This window comes from Podarcis vaucheri, assembly GCF_965113315.1.
Source record: "Podarcis vaucheri genome assembly, chromosome: 2".
NCBI lineage: Eukaryota > Metazoa > Chordata > Lepidosauria > Squamata > Lacertidae > Podarcis > Podarcis vaucheri.
Window position 1 is genome coordinate 18,552,679 of NC_138760.1, and position 15,846 is coordinate 18,568,524.

At 48.3% G+C, this 15,846-nt stretch overlaps 1 protein-coding gene across 9 annotated transcripts in view; it reads right to left on the bottom strand.

The window, feature by feature from the left end:
• Positions 1 to 15,601, bottom strand: part of GLS2 (glutaminase 2) — a 33,930-nt gene extending 18,329 nt beyond the window's left edge. For 2 of the 9 annotated variants that reach the window (XM_082212512.1, XM_082212511.1), the window contains exons 1-6: positions 9,767 to 10,087; positions 7,155 to 7,254; positions 5,804 to 5,925; positions 5,469 to 5,598; positions 3,035 to 3,114; positions 787 to 950 (exon numbers count right to left, since the gene is read on the bottom strand). In XM_082212512.1, the coding sequence (XP_082068638.1) occupies positions 787 to 950; positions 3,035 to 3,114; positions 5,469 to 5,598; positions 5,804 to 5,925; positions 7,155 to 7,254; positions 9,767 to 9,945 (775 nt within the window). In that variant the 5' untranslated portion in view covers positions 9,946 to 10,087. Of the gene's footprint in view, positions 1 to 786; positions 951 to 3,034; positions 3,115 to 5,468; positions 5,599 to 5,803; positions 5,926 to 7,154; positions 7,255 to 9,699; positions 10,093 to 13,238; positions 13,890 to 15,545 lie in introns of those variants that run through there. The other 7 variants (XM_082212517.1, XM_082212519.1, XM_082212516.1 and 4 more) reach the window with 7 other exon arrangements.
• Between the last annotated feature and the right edge of the window lie 245 nt (positions 15,602 to 15,846).

The following is a 15,846-nucleotide window of genomic DNA, read 5'->3' on the forward strand; positions in this document are numbered from 1 at the left end:
GTATAGAGCCAAACCATGGTTTAGTGTTATGTGTGAGCATGGCTAGTTGTGATGGCCTGGGAATCTGATTCAGAGGCTGAACCGGAGGAATCCCAGCCTGCACAGGAGTCCCCGCCTCCAGGGCCGGCTGAGCCGGGGCAGGGCCTTGAGTCTGAAGGGCCCGCACCTGTGCCAGACCCTCAGGAGCAGACACCAGATGAATCCACTCTGGCTCCGGGGGTGATTGAGGACCCATTGCCTGCAGGTGCTCCTCTCCCAGCTCTGTCAGGAGAAGGTGAGGCTGCCTCTGGGTCCAGTAACCTTCCAGCCTCTCCTGAGCTGCAGAGGCTCAGGGCAGAGAGGCGGAGGGAACTAAGTTCCTGCAGGAGGAGTGCTCGCCTCCAGGCCAGGAGAGGCGAGTCACCTGTGGACCAGGGCCGCCCTATGCCTCGGGGCAGATAAAGGCCAGTCAGCCCAGTCCCAGGTTGCGGGAGCAACATCGCTGGAAACCTGTTCCTGCCAGCACCCTGACCTGCTCTTCTGGAGTTCCTGACCATGCCCGGCTCCTTGCCTTGGACCCCCTTGACAGTCAGCCTCCAGACCCTCGACCCAGGACCGGACTCAGACCATGCTGCACGGCAACCCCCCCCCCCCCCGGGACCAGCACACTAGTGATTTGCCCAAGAGGATTATGTAAGCTTTGTGGCTGGATCAGTGAGGATCCAAACCTTAGTATTTCACACACAGTGATGGCTCCTCTCCATCACTCCTCCATTCTTCCATCATTTGGAATTCTGCCCACCTTACCTTCCTCGTTGAGAGAAAGCTTGTCATAACGCAGCCCGCTGGGCTCTTTGCCGACATACTGGTGCACTCGGTCAGTGCCCAGTTCACTGACGGCGACGGCGTATTTAAGGGGCTTGACACAAGATTGCAGGCAGAATTGGGTCTTGGTGTGGCCCATGGAATACCTGGAAGGGACAGAGAGGGCGACTGAGCACAGAAAATGCCACCTTACCCCTGCTACCTTCAGCTAGCCAATGATAAAATGGCAAGGGGACCAAATTATTATTTTTAATAATTAAGGGTGCTAGAAGCCATAGTTACGTAGGAAGCGTCCTTCTACCAACTATTGGGTTCACCTAGTTCAGCGTTATCTGTACTGACCAGAAGTGGCTTTCCAGGGATCCGGATGGGATTACTGTAACCCCTTACTCTAGCGGTGGGGGTCCTTTCTCAAACAAGGGCCACATTCCGTTCTCAGCAAACGTCTGGGGGCCGCACACCAGTGATGGATGGGGCCAGAGGGAAAAGTTGGAGGAGTAATGAATGCAAATGTTATCTTTGTGCAGTAGGTCAACTTCTACCCTGTTCTCTATCCAGGTAAGCAGAACTTGTTATCAGAGTTCAAGGACAAATTTTAGCCAAGCAAAAACATTTAAGGAGGGTGCGGAGCAGGGTTGGTAGAAATGTGATTTTGGGAGGGGTTCAGGTGTCGAGTTCAGAGGCCTGGGGCTCTTAAAAACCAGAACACGAACTTCAACTATGTTAGGCGAAGAGATTTATTTTAGAACACTTTCCTTGCTCACAGTTACGTACAGACTGGTAGCTCTTCCTTCCAGAATTCCCTGCCAGTCCTGGGGTAGACTAGTCTATGCTTAGGCCAGAACATTCCGGAATCCTAGTCTGCCTCTAGGAATAGATCTGCCATGGGAATTACACTGAGGGCCGGACAGAGAAAACTGGAGGGCCACAAATGGTCCCAGATACCAAGGTTCCCCATCCTTGCCTTACCCTACGGGCCTCCACAGGCACATCTGATGACAGAAGACACCATCTTTCTCTGCCTCCTTAATACAGTGGTACATCGGGTTACAAACGCTTGAGGTTACAGACTCCGCTAACCCAGAAATAGTACCTCGGGTTAAGAACTTTGCTTCAGGATGAGAACAGAAATCATGCTCTGGCGGCACGGCAGCAGCAGGAGGCCCCATTAGCTAAAGTGGTGCTTCAGGTTAAGAACAGTTTCAGGTTAAGAGCAGACCTCCGGAATGAATTAGTACTTAACCCGAGGTACCACTGTATGCACCTGTGCTGAGGAGGAATGGTGGGAGCCTCCCCCACCCCCTGCTCAGGATCCTGAATCTTCCCAGGAGCAGTGGGACAGTAGATTTGGAACAGTGGTTTGCAGAGAGACATAGTTCAGAAGACCGAAGTTGGGAAGAACTGGGTGGTGAACAGCTAGGAGAAGAGGAACTGGGGGGGAGAGAGAAAGAGTTCACAGACTCGCTTTTGCTGGAAAGCATCCATCCGCTCAGCCCAAGATCAAGGAGAGCAGATAAGGTGGCTACTCAGAAAGTACAATGGTTGCGAGATCAGACTGCAAGATGCGGAAATGACAGTAGTGAAGTGGGTTAAGGTAAAGGTAAAGGGACCCCTGACCATTAGGTTCAGTCGTGACCGACTCTGGTTGCGGTGCTCATCTTGCTTTATTGGCCAAGGGAGCCGGCGTACAGCTTCTGGGTCATGTGGCCAGCATGACTAAGCCGCTTCTGGCGAACCAGAGCAGCGCACGGAAACGCCGTTTACCTTCCCGCCAGAGCGGTACCTATTTATCTACTTGCACTTTGACGTGCTTTCGAACTGCTAGGTTGGCAGGAGCAGGGACCGAGCAACGGGAGCTCACCCCGTCGCGGGGATTCGAACCACGACCTTCTGATCAGCAAGTCCTAGGCTCTGTGCTTTAACCCACAGCGCCACCCGCATCCCTAGTAACCGTGGGTTACTAGGGGGGAAGTGGGTGGAACCCTTAATTGGGAGCACCTTCATTCCTAGAAATGGATTATTTGTTCTTCTGCTCTGATCATTAACATCTCTAACTGGTAAGAGACTCCTTTCGCTTTGTTCTGCTTATCTACTGTCAAAAGGGGGTGGGAGAGGGGGAGGAAGCCAAGTCCCTGAAACCTGACAGCACCCAGCAATGTTCAGGAGGAGAGCTGTTTCCTATTTCTTTGTGTTCAATCCCACATTTAAGGTTCGGGTCCCTTTCACTCACCGTTGACCATCCACGGTGCAAAGAGACACGCCCCAGAGCTCTGGATTGCACTTTGCTAGCTGTGGGATGTAGTTGGCCACCTAGAAAAGAGAATGAGAAATCAGCCCCAAATTTAGCAATGGGGATGGGTGTGTGTGAAGGATAGTTATCCTCCTCGTCTCAGCTATCTGCTCACCTAATGGAGGACAGCACAGGCAGCTTCCAGTGCTGTCACCCCACTGATGGAAATCTCTTTCGTCTCCTCAGTAAGACTGAAGAGGGAGGCTAGGTAAAGGGTAAAGGGACCCCTGACCGTTAGGTCCAGTCGCGGACGACTCTGGGGTTGCAGCGCTCATCTTGCTTTATTGGTCGAGGGAGCCGGCGTACAGCTTCCGGGTCATGTGGTGAACCAGAGCAGCGCACAGAAACGCCGTTTACCTTCCCGCTGGAGCGGTACCTATTTATCTACTTGCACTTTGATGTGCTTTCGAACTGCTAGGTTGGCAGGAGCAGGGATCGAGCAATAGGAGCTCACCCCGTTGCAGGGATTCGAACCGCGACCTTCCGATCAGCAAGCCACCTGCAGCCCCTCTTGCTACTTCCCACACTGTAGGGGGTGATGGGGGCACCAGACAGGAAGGTGAATATGCCAAAATTGCCTTCTTTTCCCCTGCTTCACTGGGTGGAAGACTCTGCTGAGTCAAAAGAGCCTTTGGTTACCAGAGGGACACACTGTCCAATATAAACCCTGCATATCCCCAGAAGCGGTCATGTTATTCTTCGGTCCCCATTTCCCTGAGCACTAGGAAATTCCAAGGAGAAGCTTTTACAGGGTGAATTTTCTTGTGAAGATGGCAAATGGGAAACTTATGACGTCTTCAGTAACATACATTCTCAACCTTGGGTTCTAGTCTTTTTAAAGCAGTCGCAGTGCCCATTAAACACACACACACACACACACACACACACACACACCAGCTTCCAACAGTTCCTTCTCTGACAGCTGCACACTTTTAATCCTCTCATGTGGTGGCTAAGTTCAAAAATTACAGAACTGTTTCTTGCAGCCACTGAAAAATTTCTGATAGCTATTAACTTAAAAGTAAAGGTAAAGGTACCCCTGCCCGTACGGGCCAGTCGTGACCGACTCTGGGGTTGCGTGCTCATCTCACTTAAGAGGCCGGGAGCCAGCGCTGTCCGAAGACACTTCCGGGTCACGTGGCCAGCGTGATGAAGCTGCTCTGGCGAGCCAGCACCAGCGCAGTGCACGGAAACGCCGTTCACCTTCCCGCTATAAAGCGGTACCTATTTATCTACTTGCACTTAGGGGTGCTTTTGAACTGCTAGGTGGGCAGGAGCTGGGACCGAAAGACGGGAGCTCACCCCGCCGCGGGGATTCGAACCGCCGACCATACGATCGGCAAGTCCTAGGCACTGAGGTTTTACCCACAGCGCCACCCACGTCCCTAGCTATTAACTTACCAGTCAGCAAAACCCATTATCTTCAGAACCCCAACTATCTATTGGTGGAAAAGGAGGCTTTCTTATGGATGTTGATATAAACTTCAGGGAGGTGATTATTGTTGGGGAGGGGTAAACTCTCCCTGTTCAGCGTAGATAATTTATTGCATCCTAGCATCCCAGAGTTGGAAGGGACCTCAAAAGTCAGCCCTGATTGATGCCCAACAGAACGACATGTGGAAGATGATAGAGAAATTGAGGTTGCAATCTTATATTCCAGAGATGGGGAATCTGTGGCCCTCCAGATATTGTCGAACTGCGGATCCCTTCAGCCCCAGACAGAATAGCCAACAATTGGGGACAGTGGCTCCCCATGCCAGCTATGCATGCTTACCAGGGAACTCAAAGTGACTCACTTCTAAGGAGGTACAGTCATACCTCGGGTTACAGACACTTCAGGTTGAGTTTTTTGGGGGGTTACCGACCAGCCAAAACCCAGAAGAAGAAGAGTTTGGATTTGATATCCCGCTTTATCACTACCCAAAGAAGTCTCAAAGTGGCTAACATTCTCCTTTCCCTTCCTCCCCCACAACAGACACTCTGTGAGGTGAGTGGGGCTGAGAGACTTCAGAGAAGTGTGACTGGCCCAAGGTCACCCAGCAGCTGCATGTGGAGGAGCGGAGATGCGAACCCGGTTCACCAGATTACGAGTCCACTGCTCTTAACCACTACACCACCGAAACGGGTTACTTCCAGGTTTCGGCGGTCATGCATGCGCAGAAACACTAAATCACGCTTTGCGCATGCGCAGAAGCGCCGAATCGCAACCCGCGCGTGCACAGATGTGCCACTGCAGGTTGTGAACACTGCGGGTTGTGGATGTGCATCCTGCACGGATCACGTTCGCAACCCGAGCGTCCACTGTATATATAGGTTTGCACTGTGATTTGCTTGTATTTAGCCTCTGCCCTCATGCACTACTTGATTTTTCTACCTTGCCCTCCTGGAGTCGTTTGGCGCTTTCAAAAATTTGCTCCACGTGAGACGTGAACTCCTGGAAGTCGGGGATGACAAACTTCTTCCGGAAGGCCTGGGTCAGCAGTACAATGTTGCTGCTCACACACCTGAGGACAGAAAAGACAGGTGGGGAGTTGAATTGGGAGCGGCTGAGTAATGTGCCATAAGACATTAGAGGACTAGGGAATTGGGATGTTTGCTTGTAATTGAATCAACACTGCCCACCTTAGCTGTCTTCTTGCCTAGATGGCAGCGGAACTAACTAGGTCAGCCTAGCAAAGGTATTCCTAGCTTCCCTGTCTGATTTCCTACCTTCGGAAAAGTTCCCGGTTCAGCAACCCTCCAGCGCTGGGTTCCTGCGCTGCCTTTTGCAGAAGATTCATGCAGTCTCGAAGGCGTGGATCAGAGGTCCAAAGGCCAGTGCCTTGCAAGGCCTGAATTGAGAAGAGCACATGAAGGCGCCCTCTTGACTGGCAGGTGAAGATGACAGAATACTTGGAACTTGAGAAAATGACTGGGAGAATAAGAGGAAACTCAAACCAGAAAGCGTGTAAGGAATGGATAACATGTAAAGAATATCTAAAACAATATTGTGAAAATGCAAATCTCCTGACAGGTCTAGATTGAGGTGAATCGGAAGTCAAAAGTGTGTGAGATGTTAGACAATGTGTTGTTAGTTAATGTTTAGTTGTCATTGAGGTATTTTCTTTGTCTGTGTTGTTATAAGTAAATTGTTTGACAATAAAGGTTTTTTTAAAAAAAATAAAGGGGCCCTCTTCCATTGCCGCCTGAGACAAGACGGATGCCAGCAACACAGATGAACACATGGCAAGAAGAGGGGATGAAAACGGGATAGAGTATTTTTATTTATTTGTATATTTGATTCCATTTTTGAATTGCTTCCTATAAAGTATCTTGAAGTGATTGCAGAGTAAAAAAAGAATAATAATTCAGCAATGGAAACAATGGGAAACAATGCCATATTTAAAAAGAACAATATATATACAAACAATTAAAAACCATTTCATGCGCAAACAAAATTTCAAATGCAATATTGACCAGAATAAACATCTCACATCTCCTGCTGTGCATACCACCAATATCTATGATATCTGCTCCTGCAGAGGGATAAAACCCCTCTTCTTATCCGTTCCCATTTATTTTATTTTCTCAGTTGAGCTACTGGAAAAATGTACAAAGAAGCCATTGACCTGGTCCACCGTAACTAGCCTTTTAAAATCATGTGCTTTGTATTATATCCACCTGCGATCCAGTCTTCCTTCGTTAAGTTTAGTTTAGGTATAAAAATGGGTACAAAATGTTTGCAAATGTTTTGAAACTTTGTTACAGAAAACTAATAAAAATTCGGTGAAAATTAAAGGGGGTGGCAAGGTATCTGCCCTTGCAGTAAAGAAAATGAGACCAGCCTCCCACTTCTACGGATTTTTTAATGCCTGCAGATGTGTAAAGCTCTCCTCACTATTTCGACAGAGGTTCTAGATGCCCGATTCCTCATGTGGTTGTAGGAAGTGGTAGAGCATCTGCTTGCAGTGAACAAGGTCCCAGATTCATTCCTCAGCATCTCTAGGCAGGCCTGGGAATATGCCCCCCCCCAAGTCCCACCTTTCCCACCCACCCTTTAGGACAGCTGGAAGCATCTTACACTGGTGAACTTATGAACGGAGATAGATTCCTGGCCCTCAGCTACTGTGTAGAAAAGGAGGTCACTAAGGCGAGTCAGCATCCCATTCTCTGACACATCCCTGCGGAAAGACAAGAGGCCACAACAGAGAACAGGTCATGTTTCACCCTTACATAACATTCATTTATTTATTTAAAGGAGTGTTTCCTAAACATGGGTCTCCAGCTGTTTTGGGGCTACAACTCCCATCATCCCTAGCTAGCAGGACCACTGGTCAGGGATGATGGGAATTGTAGTCCAAAAACAGCTGGAGACCAAAGTTTGGGAAACACTGATGTAAAGCATTCATGCTGCACATTTCAGGTATAGGCAACCTCTCAGATAAGGTAAAGGTAAAGGGACCCCTGACCATTAGGTCCAGTCGTGACCGACTCTGGGGTTGCGGTGCTCATCTCGCTTTATTGGCCGAGGGAGCCGGCGTACAGCTTCCGTGTCATGTGGCCAGCATGACTAAGCCAATTCTGGTGAACCAGAGCAGCACAAAGAAACGCCGTTTACCTTCCCCCTATTTATCTACTTGCACTTTGATGTGCTTTCGAACTGCTAGGTTGGCAGGAGCAGGGACCGAGCAACGGGAGCTCACCCCGTTGCGGGGATTCGAACCGCCGACCTTCTGATCGGCAAGTCCTAGGCTCTGTGGTTTAACCCACAGCGTCACCCGTGTCCCTGTACAGTTAAAAAACAAGAAGCAGCAGCAGCAGCCTGAGAATGGAACTCACAGAGCGGCAAAGGAACATAGCAAAGGAACATATTCCTCTTGGCAGGGATTGGTTATAGATTTCAAAAAATAAATAGCAGTCTTTTGAGAGCAAGCCAGGAGTTTTTAAAGCAGTGGTGAGCAACCTCCAGTTGTCATTGAACTCTAAATCTCATCACCAACACTGACAATCCAGAATGCAGCAGCTAGACTGGTGACTGGGAGCGGCCGCCGGGACCATATAACAGCGGTCCTAAAATATCAACATCAGCTCCCAGTACTTTTCCAAGCACAATTCAAAGTGCTGGTGCTGACCTTTAAAGCCCTAAACGGTCTTGACCCTGTACACTATACCTGAAGGAGATTCTCCACCCCCATCGTCTAGCCCTGACGTGGAGGTCCAGTTCCAAGGGCCTTCTGGCGGTTCCCTCTCTGTTGAGGAGTGAAATTATAGGGAACCAAACAGAAGGCCTTCTCGGTAGTTGTACCCACCCTGTGGAATGCCCTCCCGGCAGATGTCAAAGAAATAGACAACTATACGACTTTCTGAAAAAATCTGAAGGCAGCCCAGTATTGGAAAATTTTCAATGTTACGTTTTGTTGGAAGCTGCACATTTCCTCCACCTGAACAAAAAATGTGGCTTTGGACAGGTTAACCCAGTTTTTGCTATTCTGCTGCTCTCTAGATATTTTGAACTACAATCCCATCTTAGCCCTAGTAGGCTCCTTCAAAAGACCGTAGGAGTTCCTCCACTAGAGTGATACAGGAAAAAGTGCTCAGATTCTGGACAAATAATTTAAACCCCCGAAAACAAATCACTTGTAGAGGTTTTCATAATCACATAGACACTGGCTATGCCACTACCACAATCCCCCTGCCTCCCATTTCCTGTGTTTACTTCCATGTTGAATGCAATTCTGATCTTTTATGAATATGCTTCAAACGGCAGCCAGCATTTCTGCAGGGAGCAAATACTTTTAGCACTTTAGGTGTCTCATGCTGGGCGGAAATAATTGGCATCAAAAATAAGACAGCACGGAAATGACAAAAGCCGAATGTCTGGAAGTCTGACAACCTGGCTTCTTTTCTCTGCCTCTGGACAGGCAGACGTGTCCCTTCAGTGTGCAAGGCTTGGCAGCGCGTGAAGCCCTAAGTGCGTCACAATTTAAGAATTGCATCTATCGTGACACCCCAGGTTTTTTATTTCCTCCACACCAGCTTGGGTTTAACAGCTGTCCTAAGAATGGCCGCATTTGTCAGCTGGTCATTCTGCAAAAAACATACAAGCAAAGAGGGGCTGGATAATTTCTGCCAGGATATCAGCTGGGCTGGGTATCCGAGTGCTGAAAGTTCGTTGGCGCCAAACAAAAGGTTGCATTGTAGAGGAGTCAATTCATTAATGCAGGGGGTGGTGAACCTGCCAGATGTTGATGAACTACAACTCCCAACATCTCTGGCCACTGGCCATGCTGCTTGGGGCTGATGAAACGTGGAAGTCGTAGAATCATAGAACTGAAGAGTTGGAAGGGACCCTTGAAGAGTTGGAAGGGACCCTGACGGTCATCTAGTCCAACCCGCTACAATGAAGGAATCTCAACACATGGTTTCCCCATCCAATTTGGAACCATACTGGACCCTGCTTAGCTTTTCAAATGTGCTAGTCGTTTTATTGCTGCACCACTACTCTCCATGCCCAGTCCATCGACATCTGGAGGTCACCGGAGTCCCCTAATTCAATCCTGCACCCAGCTCCTGCTTAACAAAATCTACACAGTTCCTGGATGGGCAAAAATAATACCCCCCCATACTTTGACATCACCTATGCACACACCCCTCCATCACAGCGATACGACACATGGCCCATGCATCCCTTACTGGTCCGTCAGCTGCTGGTGTTGCTGGTGACGCCCGTTCACCATCGCTGCCTCTCTGCCTTGAGCCGAGGCCGAGGAGCCGGCTCTGCCAATGCCCAAGGGAGGGCAGCGTCCCGTCCCTCTCTTCCATCGGATCACAGGAGGCTGCAGCACTCCTGGAAAGACCCTGATGGAGCGCATGGCGGCAGCAAGAAGTCGCAGGGGCTTGAAAGGGTCTGAAGCTACGAAGAAGCGGTAGCAAGAGAATCCAAGGGTGGTGCTGGTGGGGGGGACGGGGGGGAGTGACAAGGAGCTCGCCTTCTGGCCCTTTAAAAAGGAAAGCATCAAGCAGGGGGCGGGGGAGGGAGAGGGATGGGCAGCGGCTCCAGCCTATCAGCGACAAATAAATAAAAGCAACGCGCCAATGAGGGAGGGAAGATCTTCGTGCGCTTTCCCAGACTCCAGGTGAGTCATAGCGCGATGCTCACAGGTTGTTAGAGATGCAACTCCCACCCCGCAGCCTTTAGGCACTGAGTGAATAGGAAGCAAGCAGCACCGCCGCTTGGACTGTGAAAGTGACTTACGTCGGCTGGCATCAACTCTTTTTCAGAAGCATATGGGTTTTCTTTTTACTTTAATAATCGAGGCTTGGATCACGGTTTGCTCACGCCGCTTGTGTGTGCAAGGCACATATAATCATAATATCATGTATTATATCAGGCACGTCAAACTCCCAAGAGACTGCGATCTACTTACAGTGTAAAAATACTGGCTGTGATCTACCCATTGTCATTGCCAGGAGTTGCTGAGCTTTTTTTAGAGGAGGGTTGGCAAAATTTGTTGAGCTTTTTTCTTTTTTGTGGGGGGGGAGGGGGAAGTGTTGGCAAAAGGAAACACTAAAGCGATTGCTACCTGGGATCAACCTGTTGGACATGCCTAATATATACCATAAATATCATATATCTTATGTCGTATATCATATAGAACAACTTTTTTTGTGGGATTTCTGGCTTCCACGGTCACAATTTAGCATGTGCTAAATTCTTCTAGCATTTCGAAAGCACGTCATGTCCAAGTAGATGAATAGGGACTGCTCCAGCGGGAAGGTAAACGGCGTTTCCATGCGCTGCTCTGGTTCACCAGAGGTGGCTTAGTCATGCTGGACACATGACCGCCGGCTCCCTCGGCCAATAAAGCGAGATGAGTGCCGCAACCCCAGAGTCAGTCACGACTGGACCTAATGGTCAGGGGTCCCTTTACCTTTACCTTTAAATTCTTCTAAGGAGAGATAATTTCGTCCAGGTATGGAGTTTAGGTTCTCCGGTTTAGGGAATGTTGGAGAAGCATGCGCTCTCAGTTGTTGTACTAGGCTAAGGCACAGTTTTTCTCTACCACTTTCCAGCAAAGTATGTGTTAACGATTTCCTAGAAACTAAAAGCATTTCTCTCCTTTTTTGGGAAGAGAAAGGAGGCCAGCACAAAGGGGAAGGAAATAATTGTTTCCAATTTCCTACCATTTAGCAGAGGAGCCAGACTGGGCTTGCACCGTGGCTGGCTTGCTTTCTTATGTCTGTGTTATAAGCACACTGGATTTTTAGCACGTACACTCGAAAACCGTGGTCTGCAAGCCAGACAAACCTGCATTTTTGAAAAATGCATATATGGGTAGAAAAGTCATGTATATCCACAAGTGTGTGTTTGTTGTGTGCAGGCAAGAAACATTGGAGTGCAGTTCCTCCTTTAAAAACACATCTTTTAAAAAAGCACATGACTGTTGGTTCTAGTGGAAATCTCTTTACTGTGCTTGAACTGAAAAGGATTTGTGGATTTAACTTTGTGGATCCCAACTTAAATTGGTTTAGAGGGCCTGTTTAGAGAATGTACTTCAGTTGATTTACCTGGCTGACAATGAAGCCCAAAGAGAATTGTTGTTTGGGGAGGCTCTCTGAAGACTACTGTGTAAGGAAACAATCACGCTTTGTAACTGCTATTCAGAAATTCAGGCTACTTACCTGAGTGTAATCCCTGCTGAACTCAATGGGGCTTGTTTTAGGTTAGCCCTGTCACCATGTTCCTGTTGGCATTCAGAAGGAACCAATGCATTTCAAAAGTAAAAAGGACCCCTGGATGGTTAAGTCCAGTCAAAGGCGACTATGGGGTTGCGGTGCTCATCTCGCTTTCAGGCTGAGGGAGCTGGCGTTTGTCCACAGACAGCTTTCTGGGTCATGTGGCCAGCAGGACTAAACTGCTTCTGGCGCAACGGAACACCGTGATAAAAACCAGAGCACATGGAAACGCTGTTTGTCTTCCCACCACAGCAGTACCTATTGATCTACTTGCACTGGTGTGCTTTCAAACTGCTAAGTTGGCAGGAGCTGGGACAGAGCAACGGGAGCTCACCCTGTCACAGGGATTCGAACCGCCAACCTTCCGATTGGCAAGCCCAAGAGGCTCAGTGGTTTAGACCACAGCGCCACCCGTGTCCCTACTTCAATAGTAGTAATCTTTCAGTATATACAGATATGTTCCTAAAGATTGAAGAGGCGGCCTATATATATAAATAAAGTTGCTAACAAGCACTATATGAGAGGATTACCCACATAGATTTGCCACCCCTAATTTGGGTAATAATTTCCAACTCGGTGTTGTGCAATTTAGTTGACATGCAAGAGACGAGGCATCTAGGATCAAACGCCCTTGGCACATAGCAAAGAAAATAAAAATTCAAAAACACCATCCTGAATGCTGTTCCCACTTTACAGATTAGGAAGTAGGGGGCCGCAGGGACAGAATATTTGCTTATTGTCATTGCAATTGGTGCAGTTATGCAGGGGTTTATATGTGCTGGAACTGGAGTCCAGTCTCCAAGCTTATGCTTATCTACTCAAATGGGAGATTTCTCGAAGACTGGCTTTATCCTAACTTTTCCTAAAAAGTTCTATCTACACACACAGTCCAGTCCTGTGCAGGGTTTAATGCCATTTAAATCAATGGGTTTAGGAGCAGCTAACTTTGCATAGGATTGGGCTGTTCATTCAAATTCAGCCCTGTTTAGCTTATTAGGGGTTGCTTCTGTATAAACATCTATAGGCTGAAAGAGAGAGTTCTGATCTAGGTGCTGGAAACACCTCTTTCATCCCTTCTTCTTGACTAGTTCAAAGCTGCTGTATTACCATATATATATATTTTTTACACAGCATAAAAGTACAGGTAAGTAATTTGGTCCTAGGGCTATGCTTAGACAACCCTCTAGGTGGCAGTAGTTTTCCTGCTTACCGATAGTGTCAACATTTTTGCAGGCCTTTGATAAAGAGAATTCTCCAGTGAATTCATAATTCTAAGGACAGAATGGAATTTAATAATGTTTGTAGAGACTTGCAATATTTTGCAGACATTCCCTTATGTCCAAGAGTCTCATGAGAACTAGAAACTTAATCAATCAATCAATGATCCTCGGTTTCAATAAATTTTGAACTTAATTCCTCAGAGGATCACCTTTTCCTCAGAGGATCTCATAGCTGTCCCCGCTCCTTATTTAATCCTCACAACAACCCTGTGAGGTAAGTTAGGCCAAGAGAGACAGTGATTGTCCCAAGGTCTCCCAGTGAGCTTCATTCAAACTCTGAAATAATGTGCTTCCAAAAAACTGGATCTGTGGTGACAGTTCTGTGCATGGTTACCCCTGAGGAAGACCTATCGAATACAGTGGTGCTCAGGATGAGGCCTGGCTATGTTTCAGAACCACTCTGGGATCAGTTACCTGACCTCTGCTCATGGATCCCTCCCAGATAGGTGCTTTTTAAAATTTTAAGCGTTGGAAACTCTGCTTCTAGGTTCTAAGTCATGTAAAGGCACTCAAGCATTTGGGCTGGCATTAATTTAAAACTTTTGAATGCCTCTTACATTTAATTTTAAAAATAATTTTAATGTTTAAACGCATCAGGCTACCAGAACTTCTGAGGCCATTGCATGCAGAAAGTCCCATGCTTAGTCTCCTGTTGTTGTTGTTGTTTAGTCGTTTAGTCGTGTCCGATTCTTCGTGACCCCCTGGACCAGAGCACGCCAGGCACTCCTGTCTTCCACTGCCTCCCGCAGTTTGGTCAAACTCATGCTGGTAGCTTCGAGAACACTGTCCAACCATCTCGCCCTCTGTCGTCCCCTTCTCCTTGGGCCCTCCATCTTTCCCAACATCAGGGTCTTTTCCAGGGAGTCTTCTCTTCTCAATGAGGTGGCCAAAATTCTGGAGCCTCAGCTTCAGGATCTGTCCTTCCAGTGAGCACTCACGGCTGATTTCCTTAAGAATGGATAGGTTGGATCTTCCTGCAGTCCATGGGACTCTCAAGAGTCTCCTCCAGCACCAGAATTCAAAAGCATCAATTATTTGGCGATCTTTATGGTCCAGCTCTCACTTCCATACATCACTACTGGGAAAACCATAGCTTGAACTAGACGGACCTTTGTTGGCAAGGTGATGTCTTTGCTTTTTAAGATGCTGTCTAGGTTTGTCATTGCTTTTCTCCCAAGAAGCAGGCGTCTTTTAATTTCGTGGCTGCTGTCACCATCTGCAGTGATCTTGGAGCCCAAGAAAGTACAGTGGTGCCTTGCAAGACGAAAAGAACCCGACTCTTCGTCTAGCGGTTTTTTTGCCTTGCGAAGCAAGCCCATTGACGGATTAGCAGATTAGCGCTATTAGTGGCTTTTAGCGGCTTTTAGCGGCTTTTCTACTGATAGGATCAGCTGATAAGCAGCTTAGCGGCTTAGAAAAAGGGGGGGGGGGAAGAAAAAACCCCCGCAGGAACTCGCAAGACATTGTCGTCTTGCAAAGCAAGCCCATAGGAAATTCGTTTTGCGAAGCACCTCCAAAACGGAAAACTCTTTCGTCTAGCGAGTTTTCCGTCTTGCGAGGCATTAGTCTTGCGGGGCACCACTGTAAAATCTCTCACTGCCTCCATTTCTTCCCCTTCTATTTGCCAGGAGGTGATGGGCCCAGTGGTCTCCTGAACCTCCTGTTAAAAAGGTGATCAGGTAAGACATGATGTGAAACACCTGTGCCTGAGTTGCTGAAGAGTTTCTGCCAGTCCGAGCAGGCACTATTGGGCTGGACGCACTTTTAGATCTGGCACCAGGCAGCTTCCTGTGAGTTATGACGCCATGTGTCCTTAAATCCCTGCACCCGGAAATAACCTAGCTAAAAGGCCTCCACCCTTGAGGCCCTGAGAAAAGTTCCTTCTCCAGATCGCAGGCCACCAAGGGTCTTTGTGTTATATATATATATATAGAGAGAGAGAGAGAGCGCGCAAGGAATTTTCTCAGTGCCTCGCAATGGAAGCATCCTTGCCCAGGGTCCTGTTGTGTTCGCTCTAAGCCAGGCTCCCGTCCCTGGAGGAAATGAGAGACTGCTCTTCTTCCATCTGGCTTGACTGCCTCTCCCATTTGCAGAGCTACAGAAGGGAGAGGCCAAGGCTCTCCCCGAGGCGCTTTAATATGAATACTCAGCACAGCGTGTTTCCTAACCTCAGCAAGTCAGTTTCGCTGGCACACACCCTAGTGGTTCCTTTGCCTGACAGGGTGCATGTGGAAGGCACGTTGTGCGCAACCTTCAACATTTCTCCAGGGAAAATAGGGACATCCAATTACACCCCCTCCAACATTTCTCCGATGAAAATAGGGGTGTCCTAGTGCTATTTTTCTAGAAAAAGAGGTGCTCACCTCCCTCGTTCTCTTAGAATGGCAATGGCGCCTACTGGAGAGTTCCGGAGAGTTCCGGCTGAAAAAGGCCCTGGGGAACATCTTATTCCATACCCTCCAACATTTCTCTGAGGGAAATAGGGGCATCCTGCCATACCCTCCAACATTTCTCTGAGGGAAATAGGGGCATCCTGCCATACCCTCCAACATTTCTCTGAGGGAAATAGGGACATCCTGCCATACCCTCCAACATTTCTCTGAGGGAAATAGGGGCATCCTGCCATACCCTCCGACATTTCTCTGAGGGAAATAGGGGCATCCTGCCATACCCTCCGACATTTCTCTGAGGGAAATAGGGGCATCCTGCCATACCCTCCGACATTTTCCTGAGGGAAATAGGGGCATCCTGCCATAC